At 31.6% G+C, this 12,822-nt stretch overlaps 1 protein-coding gene across 1 annotated transcript; it reads right to left on the bottom strand.

Moving 5' to 3' along the window:
• Positions 1-319: 319 nt before the first annotated feature.
• On the bottom strand, positions 320-12,337 carry LOC111643069 (vascular endothelial growth factor receptor kdr-like). Its single transcript, XM_089594776.1, has 13 exons — positions 12,202-12,337; positions 8,061-8,197; positions 7,145-7,390; positions 6,921-6,999; positions 6,087-6,259; positions 5,857-5,983; positions 5,623-5,769; positions 4,872-5,066; positions 1,811-2,014; positions 1,582-1,720; positions 662-935; positions 417-587; positions 320-349 (listed from the first exon to the last, which is right to left on the bottom strand). The coding sequence occupies exons 1-13, from the start codon at positions 12,335-12,337 to the stop codon at positions 320-322; spliced, it is 2,058 nt and encodes a 685-aa protein (XP_089450902.1).
• Positions 12,338-12,822: the final 485 nt, after the last annotated feature.

Raw genomic sequence — 12,822 nt, 5'->3', positions numbered from 1 at the left:
TAATCATTTTTTCTTTTTAAGTCTACTTCCTTATTAATGTTCTCATACTCTTGGTACAATTTCTCGAAGTGCACTCTCGTACTTTTATCTAAAAGTATACCAATATTTTTGGATAGTTTTGTGAATGATGGTCTTAAAGTTGGCTCGTCCTCCCAGCAGTTGAGCATGATATTGTAACTGAGAAATATATAAATGAAACATATTGATAATTTAAAAGATAAACTATTTACATGAAAGAGCTTTTTTTCCACTAACAGATATTTTGTTGCATATCTTGGTTGGCCCATCCTGTATCCGTTAATGAGTTTTTGATATACTACTAAGGCTTGCATGCCTGGGTATGGTGTTTCTGCAAGTGTAAAAAACTCCCAGATCACAATACCAAATGACCAAATATCGGATTTAGTCGAAAATACTCCGTCCCTGAGGGATTCGATGGCCATCCACTTGAACGGCAATTTTACATCGTGTAACCTCGTATAATTGATGTCTTTGTACAACGTCTGGGCTAAACCAAAGTCACAAATCTTAACGATGTTATTAGTAGATAACAAAACATTTCTGGCAGCCAAATCACAATGTAAAACCTGTACACGTAGAAACACCAGTAAAGTAATAGACAAAGTATGTACGAGTAGTAGTTTTGTATACAAATTCTTACGTTTTTCCTCGATAGATATTCCATGCCATGAGCTACCTGATAAGCCCAAGTGAGGAGGTCATGGGAGCAGATACATTCAGCATTCCAGTTTCGATAATTGCCTTCGTAGTTAGAACGCCAACTTGGTTGTAAATCATCACAGTAAGAGGCACTACGGAACTCAATAGAATCGTTGGAGTTTTGAGCCTTGGTAAAGGGAAGGTTTGCATCACTGTTGCTGAATGCCGTTTTTAGATGACAGTATGATTCTGAATCCACGTTTTTTGCTCTAGTTCTTAAAAAGAGTAAATATATACGTATATGATTCATTCAGTCATCATCTGTGTAGTAAAAAAGCGTACAGTTCTCAATTATCATTTTTCTTTCAGTATTTAATTTTTTAATAATTAACATTAACAAATAGCTTTAATCTACAATAATTACTAAATCAAAAATAAGTAGAGAAAGACGCACTTTGAAGTATATTAAAGTACAAAGGAACAAACAAAATATGTTTGTCAGTGCCATATTTTTCTCATATAGTACAAAAAGTATAATTCAATCAACTGTTATCTATTTGTTGAAAATTCTAATTAAAACTTTAAAAGACTTTGATAACGTCATCGCAGTGCTTGTATACAGCCACTCAAAAAAATTAATAAATTTTATCAAACCAACTTGAAATGTCATTTTGATAGAGCAAAGTCAAAATACGTATGACCGATGCTCAATTTTTAGAAAAATCTGAAACTATACTTTTCAAAACAAAATATAATACTGTTTTTACTTTCTACGCATAACTACCATTGATCATGCATTTTATCGCATCATGATGGAAAAAATGGCGCATGTTTGACGACAAAAATTGTGCCATCATGCAGCCTGCAATTTTATTATGAATTCAAATTTTAATTGGAAGAATACGAACATAAAATAAGTACCTTGTGAATTTTTGTCTAATAGATGAATCAATATGACCCGTAGATGGATTAATTTGGTCTACGAAATTTCCTCTGTGATATCTTAAATAGTCCTCGAGGTTTCCATAAGCACACGATTCGAGAATCACTAAAAATTCACCTACAAAATAATTGCTTTTTATTTAAAAGTGTCAACTATTATTTAAAAAAATGCCATGAGAATTCCAACGTTTTGCAACATTTTTTGTACAGGCGCCGAGAAGATTCACGACGTTTAAATGTTGCCCCAGATTCATCATAATTTTAAGTTCTCTTACAAGAGCACGGATATAAACTGGTTCAGCATTTTCGTGAACCATTTTTACAGCCACAATCGTAACAGGCTCGGTGGCGCATATGCCAGAAGCTTCTGCTTTTACTACAACCCCAAAAGCTCCACTTCCCAGCTGTTCCCCTGTAATCTCAAATATCACAATTTGTCCATTAATTTTAGTTATCATAGCTATTACTACACGGTAAACTCATGTTTCATACCTAACTTTAATTTTTCTCTAGAAAATTCCCACTTTTTATCATATGGAAGATACTCGGCCTGCTCGTTAAATTTTAGTTCTGGATTTATTAAATCAACGTCTCCTTCTTTAAAATTAGCCAAACCAGCTTTTGATAGCTGCTTCCTCATTATCTTTTTACAATTAATAGATTATTAATGATATTTATAGAAATTTTATGAATTATTTAGAACTTTTAGTACCAAACATTATTTTACCTTTTCATGTTGTACTTTTAAACAAAAGTATACAGAAGGTAAAATAAGAACTGTGATGAAACAAACTACCATTGTATATTAAAGATAACGTTCTTTAACCTCTAAAATCATGATTGATATTATATAAATATTATCCGTTGTAAAAGTTTCTATAAATTATTCAGAAAACTATTTCTCAACTTAAAAAAAAAGCAGCTTTGGTGTTAAACCAAGATAACACAATCGTGTAGAAAGGTCAGCCTACTATTCTGAAGCTTTTAGAACATTTATTATAAACGAATTTACTGTTTGACAATTGAGCTATAATCGAACAATTTATACTCTTTTTTATACTCGCAGTATATGAGATATAAGTATCCACTGTGTATAATAAGCCTTTACTAATTGGAAATATATATTTAAAAAGGAGAATGCGATGCACAACAGTAAAATATTAATTACATTTTTATCAAAAAAATTTGATGCAAGGTCAAAATTAAGCCATAAAAAATTAAAAACGGTAGACTTTAATGTTGAAAAATATCCGAAAATATGAAGAAAACTTTTTTAACAACGATATCAATTTTCGACTTCATTAATTAAATTGTTCATGAAAATTAAAGAAACAATTCTAAAAATTCATAAGCTATTTTCATAGTGTTAATAAGTAATTTATACTTTTTAAATTTGATACCTCAACAATTTGATTGTTTCTATAATGTATAACTTAGATGTAAATAAGATATAAACTAACTTTAGTATCATTTTATAGGTTTTTCTAGTGCTGTCTTTAATTTGATTTAATACCCGACAATTTGCTAAATATTTATTAAGAATAAATACATCTTTAATAAAATTTTCTTGATGTGCTCAGTTTTCTTGTTAATAAATAAAAGTCAGTTTCAGAGTTTCTTTAATCCAAAAGTTTTCGAGACCTTGTTTAGGTCGTGAATGAAGGATTATTGATACTGATTTTATAAAATACATATCCGAATATAATTTTTTTCGTAATATCTTAACAAAATATGAAGAAAAATTGATAAAAGTAATGTTTTTTCATTACTGCAATGATTGTCTGCGTCCCAATTCTTTGAATATATAATCCTTTCATGCGCACGATACACATTTTTTAGTTTGAAGGTGTAATTGTATTGTGTAAATGTAATGAGTATTTAAGGCACATTCTTTCACTGTGTAATTAGCTCTGTAGGCCTTTTTTGCAGACTAAAAACCGCAGCCTTAGTACTTTTGCCCATCTTTGTTATGTAATTAGTAAAGCCAGAAAAAATGTTTTTTTCTCCTGAATGAAGGGGTTACTGAATAACTTCAGTGAAAATATAAGAAAAAAAAAAAATATCAGTAAAAGTGATTTTTATGGTCAATTGTATAATCGTGTATGATAAACAAGAATTAGAAATTTAATGGTCTGCGAGTCCATAGAGGGCCTTTGTAATTTTTCTAGACGTGCTTCTGTAGCCAATACAGCTTTTCGTTCAAATAATTTAGCATTTATTAAACTTTTACTAAATCGTCTTAGACAAAATGTCTTTATTGCTCAGGATTTAAAAATACAAGTAGATGATATTTTTAAGAATAATAATAAACAACAATAACAAAAATTCTTTGTTCAAACTCTATAAATCAAAATAATTTATCATAAAACTGGTTCTATTGTGAATCTTTTTATACGTCGCATGTATTTGAAATATTTTTGAATTATTACGAACAAACTAGATCAACGATATACCTAGAAAAATGACCACAATTTGATAGTATACACGAATGTGATAACACTATTTTTTAAAACTCAAGTAAACTTGGTGAGATTTGATAAAATTTTAATAAAATATGATGATATTAAAATAAAAGTATCGAATTCGGTGCGTTTAACTCAGATTGGTACGAAATCATCTTATCATTAATATGAGAAAACAAGTTAATGATCTCGTAAATATCAATAAAAACGTTTGAGAGTTTTCTCCCAGTATTAAGTTAGCCTGGTAAATATACTTTATAATATTCAAAACGCATGTGAAAGGTAACATACTTTTTAAGATATTTTAAATAATTAAAAATGATCCTCAAACTACAGTGACATAACAATGTTAAAATGATTGAGTTATACTAAACTCAAAACATTGCATTATATATAAAGTGAAGATGTACACTAAAGCTGAAGAATATGTATGTTATTGATACTTTTAATAACATATGTTATAAAATATTTTATTAATTTTATTTCATTGTTATATTATTTAACTAAAAAAAGTAGAATTAAGTTGTAGTTCGAAGTAATAGATAAACAAGCCTTCCTCTTTAATACACATTATTAAGTATTATAAAGTAATTTAATTCTAATTTTCTTACACAAAGATTTAAAAAGCATTAGCGTCGTTCCGCCTTAAATTTTTTATGTAAAATGGCTTATGTTAGATTCAATTTTGAGAAGAAATTGGATACTAACTTGTATACAATACATTGTGACGAAATAATTTAGTATAGAAGGATTGTTTTATTTAAACAGGAGATTTTTAAAAATAAACACATGTACTGATTTGTTTACCTGTTACTTTGACTTTTCGATATTTTTCTATTTTCCCGAATCGGTTTTCAGCAAGACAGGAATAATTACCGCTATCATCTTCCACTGGATATCTTACAAATAATTTTTGATGATCAAATACAAGGCTCAATCGATTCTCCGAAAGATTCAAAAGTGTATCATCCTTGTACCATGTGATGTTCGGTCTTGGCGATCCTCCGACAAAACAAAATAAATGAATAATATTTCGAGCATCTGTTGTTAATTCGATTGCACTGGTAGAATTCATATTATCTCTTATGAAATAAGGCTCCTTCCGAACTACAAAGATAAACATGATGTAATTGGAAGTTATCATAATATAATTGTCAAGAAATGTCATTTGTTTACATAAAATAAAAATAAAAACAATGATAACCAATTTTTTTATAATTATTTAAATTTCAATCATTTTAACCGATATTGTTTTTCTAAATAGAATGTGTAAAGTTACGTATTTAGGTAACATTTAAAATTTAATTACGTTTAAAATTGACATGGTAACTTATAATTTTGGTTGGCTTTGTATAAGACATTACACTGCAGTGATAGTCTTTCTCATCAGATTGACTTATGTTATAGATCACAAGTTCTCTACGAATAGTAAATTTAGTCTGCTTTGAAGAAACATGCACTTTTGCTGAAATCCAATTAAAATAGTATTGATTTTATGGTTAAGCAGAACATTTTGCAGAAACTAAATTTTTTAAAAAGAAAGTAATTTGAAACTTACCAGAATTAGTTATCTCTTGGAACTGGTCATCTAACCAAGTTACAGATAGATGGTCATGTTTAACAGCAGCACAGATAAGAGTAATATTTTCACCACTGTATGCTTCTTCTGGACCTATAATTCCGTAAGGCGCATCGTCGACTCCATCTGGAAAACGATATGTAAAAAAATAATCTGAAAAATTTTCTTAAAAATAAAAATAGACCCCAGAACGTTGATAAAAATTCTGCGAACCGGTAATTTGAATATTGTATTCCTTCGAGTCGCAATCGTAGGCATGGCAAGCCTTGCAAATAATTTTTCCAAACGACCCCATGCTTACTTTTAACTCTGAATACGTCCCATCTCTACTTTGTTCACCCTTGGAATGTGAGATCAGTTTTAAATTGACATTAATTCTTTTTTTTAAATTTTTTCATGCACTCATACATATATATACATATATATATATAAACAAAGCAAACCTTAATTTCTACGGTTTTACAATAATACGTAGGATAATAATTTGGGCACATTTCGTAAAACCATGATATATTTGGTGCAGGATGGCCAGTGGCTAGGCAAGCAAACCTTGCACTTTGGTTAAGACTGTAAAAGGACTTGCGTTTTACTTGATTAAATATAACATGAGCCCTTTCTGCAAACGCAAAAAATTTGTTATTTACATAAAGAATGGGCTTTGTGAGTGTAATGTTTCTCCATTAAATGGTATGGCAGTAAGAATTTTAATAAAATTACCGTAAACTTTCACTGAAAAATTCAAGAGCTTTATTTCATTTGTATTGTTTGCTCGGAGAGTATAAATTCCCTCATCTTCCAACTGAACATTAGATATCATTAAATTACTCTCTGGATACTTCTGATATCGTCGTTTAAATTGAGGCAAACGGAAATGTTTTCCAAAAACAATTTCTGTACCATTTGATGTAAGCCTAAAAATTTTAATCTTTAATGCTCAAAGTTTTTATGAATGATTGATTTTTGGAACACATTTATAACTGGATGAAAGTGCAGCTATTACCACGAGATAGTTGGTGGTGGATAAGCATCAATCTTAACTGTAAGCAACACTACATGACCAACGCTATAAGCTATTAAGTCTCTGTTATTAGATGTTAGGGAAATATAAGAATTTTGATCTGTAACAAGAGATACGTTTGACAAACTTAAGTTTTTGCTTCCATATTTATAAAAAATTTTAAAATTTAGTGATTCATAAAACTAACCGTGTACTTCTATAAATATGTTTGTACTAAGATGCTCCTTATACGAAGATCTTACTTGGCAAGTGTAATTACCCTCGTCCGCAAAAGTAACATTTTGTATGATAAGTTTGGATGTTACGGAATCGTTGATATCACTTTCTGCCACTTGCATCTGGACCAAAATAAATTTGGAGGACTAATCCTTATACTTATTAAATTGTTTTCAAAAACATTTAAATATATTATAATATACACACTCTTAATTACTGTATGAATGCCTGCAAGAATTGTGCATACACAAGTTCAAATTCTCTTACCGAATTTTGTGGAGTTTTCCAGGAGACAATGTTAGAACTTTCTACGTAGACTTTTACTGTACAGCTAACAGTCAATGGAGAGCCCACCAAAACTGTCTGCCGTCCTTCTATTTTTACAGTTGGTTTGCTCATGCAACCGCTATAATACCTTCTGGAAAATGTCATCGTCTTTGTCGTAATATCACCATCATGAGCTTTACAAGTTAAACTGGAAAATCGTTTTTCAGGACTGTTAAATCCTACATTCTGTAGGATGAAACCAATTTTAGGATCAAAAAACGCATTTCTGTAAATAATTTCCTGCAATTTCTTATGTATAGTATGTCATTAATATTAGAATTTTCTATAAATACACAAGTTTGAAAAAAAAGTTAATTTTACAGCATCACTTGTTGTTAGAGTCACGTTGATTTTAGGCGAAGTCGTTCGGCACGGAAGAATCACAAAGTAAGGTAAACATACTACAGGGAATAGAAGTCCATACCGGTTTGGTTGGATGAAAGTACTTTTTTTAGCTAAGTAAAAATACACATGAAATACACTAAATTATCTTACTTAAATTTTAGTAACTATGCTGGTAAATTAAATTTTATTTAGCTAGTAAAATTCAGTTAAAAATATGTTAATATCAGAATTCTTACATTTAACATAAATATACATCCAACTGATACTTGGGTCATTTGTGTCCTTACTTATTTTGCGGGCGATTTTCTCATTTAAATTAGCGCAACCATACCAACCAGAGTCTCCAATAAGAGTTGACTCTTTCAAAAACGTTTTATTTTTGCTCATTTCTTTTGGATAAATGTCATAATGAGACTTCATTATCTATTGACGTATATGAAATATTCGCATTTATTTCAGAAAAAAATACATTGCATTAAAACATTCTGTATACTAAATCTGTTTAACTTACACCCCCTGGATAATAAGGATCTGGATAATAGAACTTCACATATTCATTACTTGTGCATTTTATTTCCAAGGTTTCTCCTTCGTTTATTTCCAACTCAGTGACGTTGGGATGAAGCTGGGGCTTATCACCATTGCAACCTACATGTACAAAAATTGATAATTATGATATTTTATTAACAAGAGGTAATGCATATATAAATCCGAGTTATAAAAAATTAAATCACGTCAAAAAATTGTAATTATAAATTATGGCGTAAAAAAATTTGTTCAAGCTTCAGTATATAGGGATACCCGTTTAAATATATGTTCTGCCCGTTTTTGTACACTGAAACGTACTTTCACAGTGTTTAGGTACGCATATGTCAAAAATTGAGATCTCAAGTAAATTTACAGTTTTGGGTTTATATATTAGGAGCTCATGGCAGATTTTTGACCCCGTTTTTAACAAGTGTTTAAAAAAAACTATTGTTTGAGCCAACTTCTTACAGTATGCAAACTGTTGAAAATGACGCAAAGAAAATCCATCAGAAACAAATTTTCTATTTGTTTAAGTTGTTTATTTTCCATTTATTGGATTTTTATAACTCGAGTACTATTGTGTCTATAGTTTTTAAGATTACATCAAAGATTTTATACCAACGCTTTTGCTTTTGCATACCTGTTTGTGTTTATTTATCTTCATATCTTTATGTACCTACAAATATGTGTGTATCACATTACTAGATATTTTTATACATAGTAATGATTTTGTTTCATTAAATAATCTTTTCACTATAGATGTAGGTGGTTTAGGGGATAGGCAAAATGATCTAAGTGTCCACGGTAAGCACTTAGTGCAACTTGGTCGCGAAAACTTGCAGACGACGCTATCAACGTGTATATATACAGATACTTGTTGAGTAATCATGAAATTGTTTTGACCCGCAAAGTTTTTTTAAGTTTTTCCTCTCATCTGTCATCTGCACACATTTTGGCACCTGAGTTTCACTTTTTCGACGCTGTGCTGGAGGCACTGCGTGCTACGCACCTAGCGGTTAGTAACGAAAGAAAAAATTTCACCAATTAGGAATCTATAACTGTATGAAATCCATTACCATGGATACAAAAACTTGTAGTCTACAATTAATGTATGGCCCAGGCGTCCCATAAAAATATTCCTACTTATGAGTAAACCATATCGATTTGTAGACTTTGTCGTTGTAAATTTTTTTACAAACTTCATTCACTACCACCACATATTAATTCTACTATACTGATGGAATGCTCATCAGTTATACTTATCATGTACAAAGTAAACAGCCTGTGCGTTTTATTCCGTATGTAGTATTTTAAGTAGCCTTATGTAAACTTCTTAAACTATTTTAGTTTCTCGTAACATTGAATCATTATAATGAAGTACTAGGATATATTGACTTCAGAACAATCAATGCACTTCGTGGATGGATTTTGAAATATAAGATGCATTTCTGCTGAACTACGTGTTAGGTTCAAATTCTTTTAACTGTATAAAATAAGCATATCTTACTAATATATAAAGCAAAAGCGCTAAAACCGTTGTAATCGCTAACCGCGAAAACTACTGAACCGATTTTGTTGAAATTTTGCACACTGATTCATGATACTTCCTAGATGGTTTTAGTATAGTTTTTATCTTTAAAATTTTAATAACAATAGCAATAAATGAGCTCAAAGTTTTGGAAAAATACACCAGCTTTTCACTTTAGTACAGTAAAATCCGCTAGGTGGCGTCGACATAAAATCGAAGCTACCTGCAACATAATTAAATAAGTGTGGTTATAATAGGATGGAGCGTCTCCATGGTGTTGTAGTCGAGCTTCGACAGTTCAACGAACTGTACAGAGAATGCTGATGATAGTCTTGCAGCTGGGTATCCCGGTTACGGACGACACTCTTCTCTAAGGGGGAAGGGACCTTGACGTCCATTCACCCTGAATCTCGACGAGTGCGATAAAAAAAAAAATTATTTCTAACCTATGCCGTCTCTGCCACAATACCAGGAGACATATTACCAACTCTTCAGACTTTAGAGTTGTGTGGCAGTCCCACCATCTCACCTGGTGCAGTTAGAGAATTTGTGGCTACAAATGTAAGCAACGGAAAACAGCTCTGAGGGGCACGAGGCACGGGTAGCCACAATGGCTACCTTTTTCCTCGTCACGTCCTCAACGCGCTTACCGCCAGCTCTTTTTTATCAGAAATAATAATAAATAATAGCCTGGAAGTTTAACCACTGGCGCTTTTTAGGGCCTTTACAAGTATTTACGTTCCCTACTTAACCATCAATTTCATCGGTTCTTTTTAGGATCCACCTAAGTGTAAACTACCTTGCCAACAAATACATTTTTATTACCATTTCCGGAAACGATTCGTCGACTAAAAGACTATATTAAGACGGGCACTATTAAGCCAAGTCAGCCATTCACTAGCAGACGTCACCTGCGGAGTTGTTCTTCGCAAGGCTGGAAAACCCGGTGACCGACGACCCTATACTACCCTCTCGACTCTAAGCATTCAACCAGGAATCACTGATCGTCTCTAAGGTCTGCGTTGGGCAAACCTATAACGGCTATGAAGGAAAAAAAACTTGAGCCAACGGGACAGCCTCCACTGGACAAGTATCACTAACCAATCTCCCCATCTAAGATCACCAAAACAACTGAATCTGCAAATAAAAAAGGTGCTTTAGACACCAACGTCTTCGACGTTATACCGGGAGACGTTGGGAAAGAGCACTACAACTAGCCCCAAAGCTTCGGACTTAGTAATTTTTCTCCCAATCAGTCTGTGTCTTCAACAGCAAGCCAAAGAAGATCACCCTGAGGTATCCAGGCACAATTTCTGTTCACTGCAGTCAAGAAAGAGTTAACTTAAGAAGCTCACCGGTCTTTTTTAGGGCCATCGGACGTCGAACTACCTAGCCATTAAATATATTAAAATTAACAAAGTTGACTGAAAATAGCCTTCAGGGGTCATAAAGGTCATAAGCATGCCAATAGTCGCAAAAGGGTATATTGTAATGAAAACTTCAAATGTATCTAATAAATACAATTTGAGGCGTCAAAAAACTGACGCAGTAAATTTATCGAGATTGAAACAACAGCGTCAAAATCGACAACTAAAGACTCCATTACGTGAGAGATCAGCTTTTCATTGTACTCTCACAGCAATCTCTGAAATCTTTAAAGATCCTACTTCAGATTTTTTAATGAGTAGAAAATGTATTTGTGTTTTTGTGGCAATAAAAATGTAGGGTTTAAGGTCCAGGACTTTGTTGCTCTGGTAATAAAGTTGTGAGATATGAGAAAAAAAATTTTTTTTTTAATATAAATTTTTTGGCGGTTTAAAATCTTAACAGCTTTAAAAAATAGCTGTTTTCGTGAATTACACGGGAGAAACTGTAAATCAACGGCTTCTTATAGCCATCGATTATTTTATGGCATAAAGAACGCACGGTACTTTTCAGCATAATTATTTTTTTTAATTTGTACACCTTATTATTTGACCAAATAAACTATATGGATTTCAAAAAAATATGTTTTTAATAAGATTTTTATTCTGAGATGTGTCAGGAATATGTGCAAAATTTCTAACTGAAAATGTTTCACATTACATGTCAACACACTACGGTGATTCATTTAGTAAGTTTTGGGCGAAGCCAAGACGGGGGGCTGCTAGTTCTTCACATTTGTTAACAGGACGTTTTGAATTATGATGCAAAAATTTTACCTTGTTGTTCAAGCTACCATTTGTAAAGTTATTAAATGGACTGCATAATGTGATACGTTTTGAATCACTTAAAGATTTTCCCATCATAAAATGAATGTAGTTACATTAGTTAGGAGAACGGAATATTAGATACATTCCATTCTTTTCTTAATAAAAACGTTAAAGCAAAGTCTTTTTTTAAATGTAGCTTGGTAACGATTATTAATAAAATAAATAAATAACGCTAATTCATTACACACAGACACTAAAAAAACTTAGGCACATTATTAACTGTTTAAATTTATTCTTACACAATAACAGTTAAATTTATAAGCATGAAAATCTTTAAGATTTGCATCAAATACAATAACGCAGGTAACTTGAGAGTTAATTAAGATTACTGTAAAAGTACTTACCTGAAAATAGGAAGATATTAAGGAACAGTGCTGTCCAGTGCAGTATCGAGAACAAGTCCAGCCATTTTTTAGAACTTCGTTTTACTCCCTGCAAGTTTCCTTTAACTGGCATACTAGAAATACTCATAATTCCCATGATTAAACGTTACAATCGCAAAATGATCAAATTTCTAAGCAATATGCTGGACAAACTATGAAGAGGCAAGAAGGTTAACTTACATGATAATGCACTAACTCTAAATGTGTAATCGTGAAGAAGCACAAATATCAAAAAACGAATTAGTAATGAATTACAATAAGAATAATAGCAAATTGTTACCACCTTGGAAGCCACTATCCTTGTGCTTTACGTGTAGCTATCGCTGCTATGCGCTAGGCAACAAGTTTTAATTACCCCCAGTTTGATAAGCTGCGCATTTGTGAGACGTATTTTAATGACCAAGTCAAACTTTAAAATGCTTTATAAGTTTTTCAGTTACATGGAAATTATCAAAAACTAATTTAACGTTTTATGGATAAAATGAAAGAACATTATGGTAATAGGAACCTTAATTTTAAGTGATGGAACATAACACAATTTACACTACTGATGGAGTGTCTCGGTTGAAAACTGCAAGTAAT

This window comes from Copidosoma floridanum, unplaced genomic scaffold, assembly GCF_036245765.1.
Source record: "Copidosoma floridanum isolate Cflo_tuat_1 unplaced genomic scaffold, Cflo_Japanese_pri ptg000021l, whole genome shotgun sequence".
NCBI lineage: Eukaryota > Metazoa > Arthropoda > Insecta > Hymenoptera > Encyrtidae > Copidosoma > Copidosoma floridanum.
This window is presented reverse-complemented; position numbering and strand designations above follow the sequence as displayed.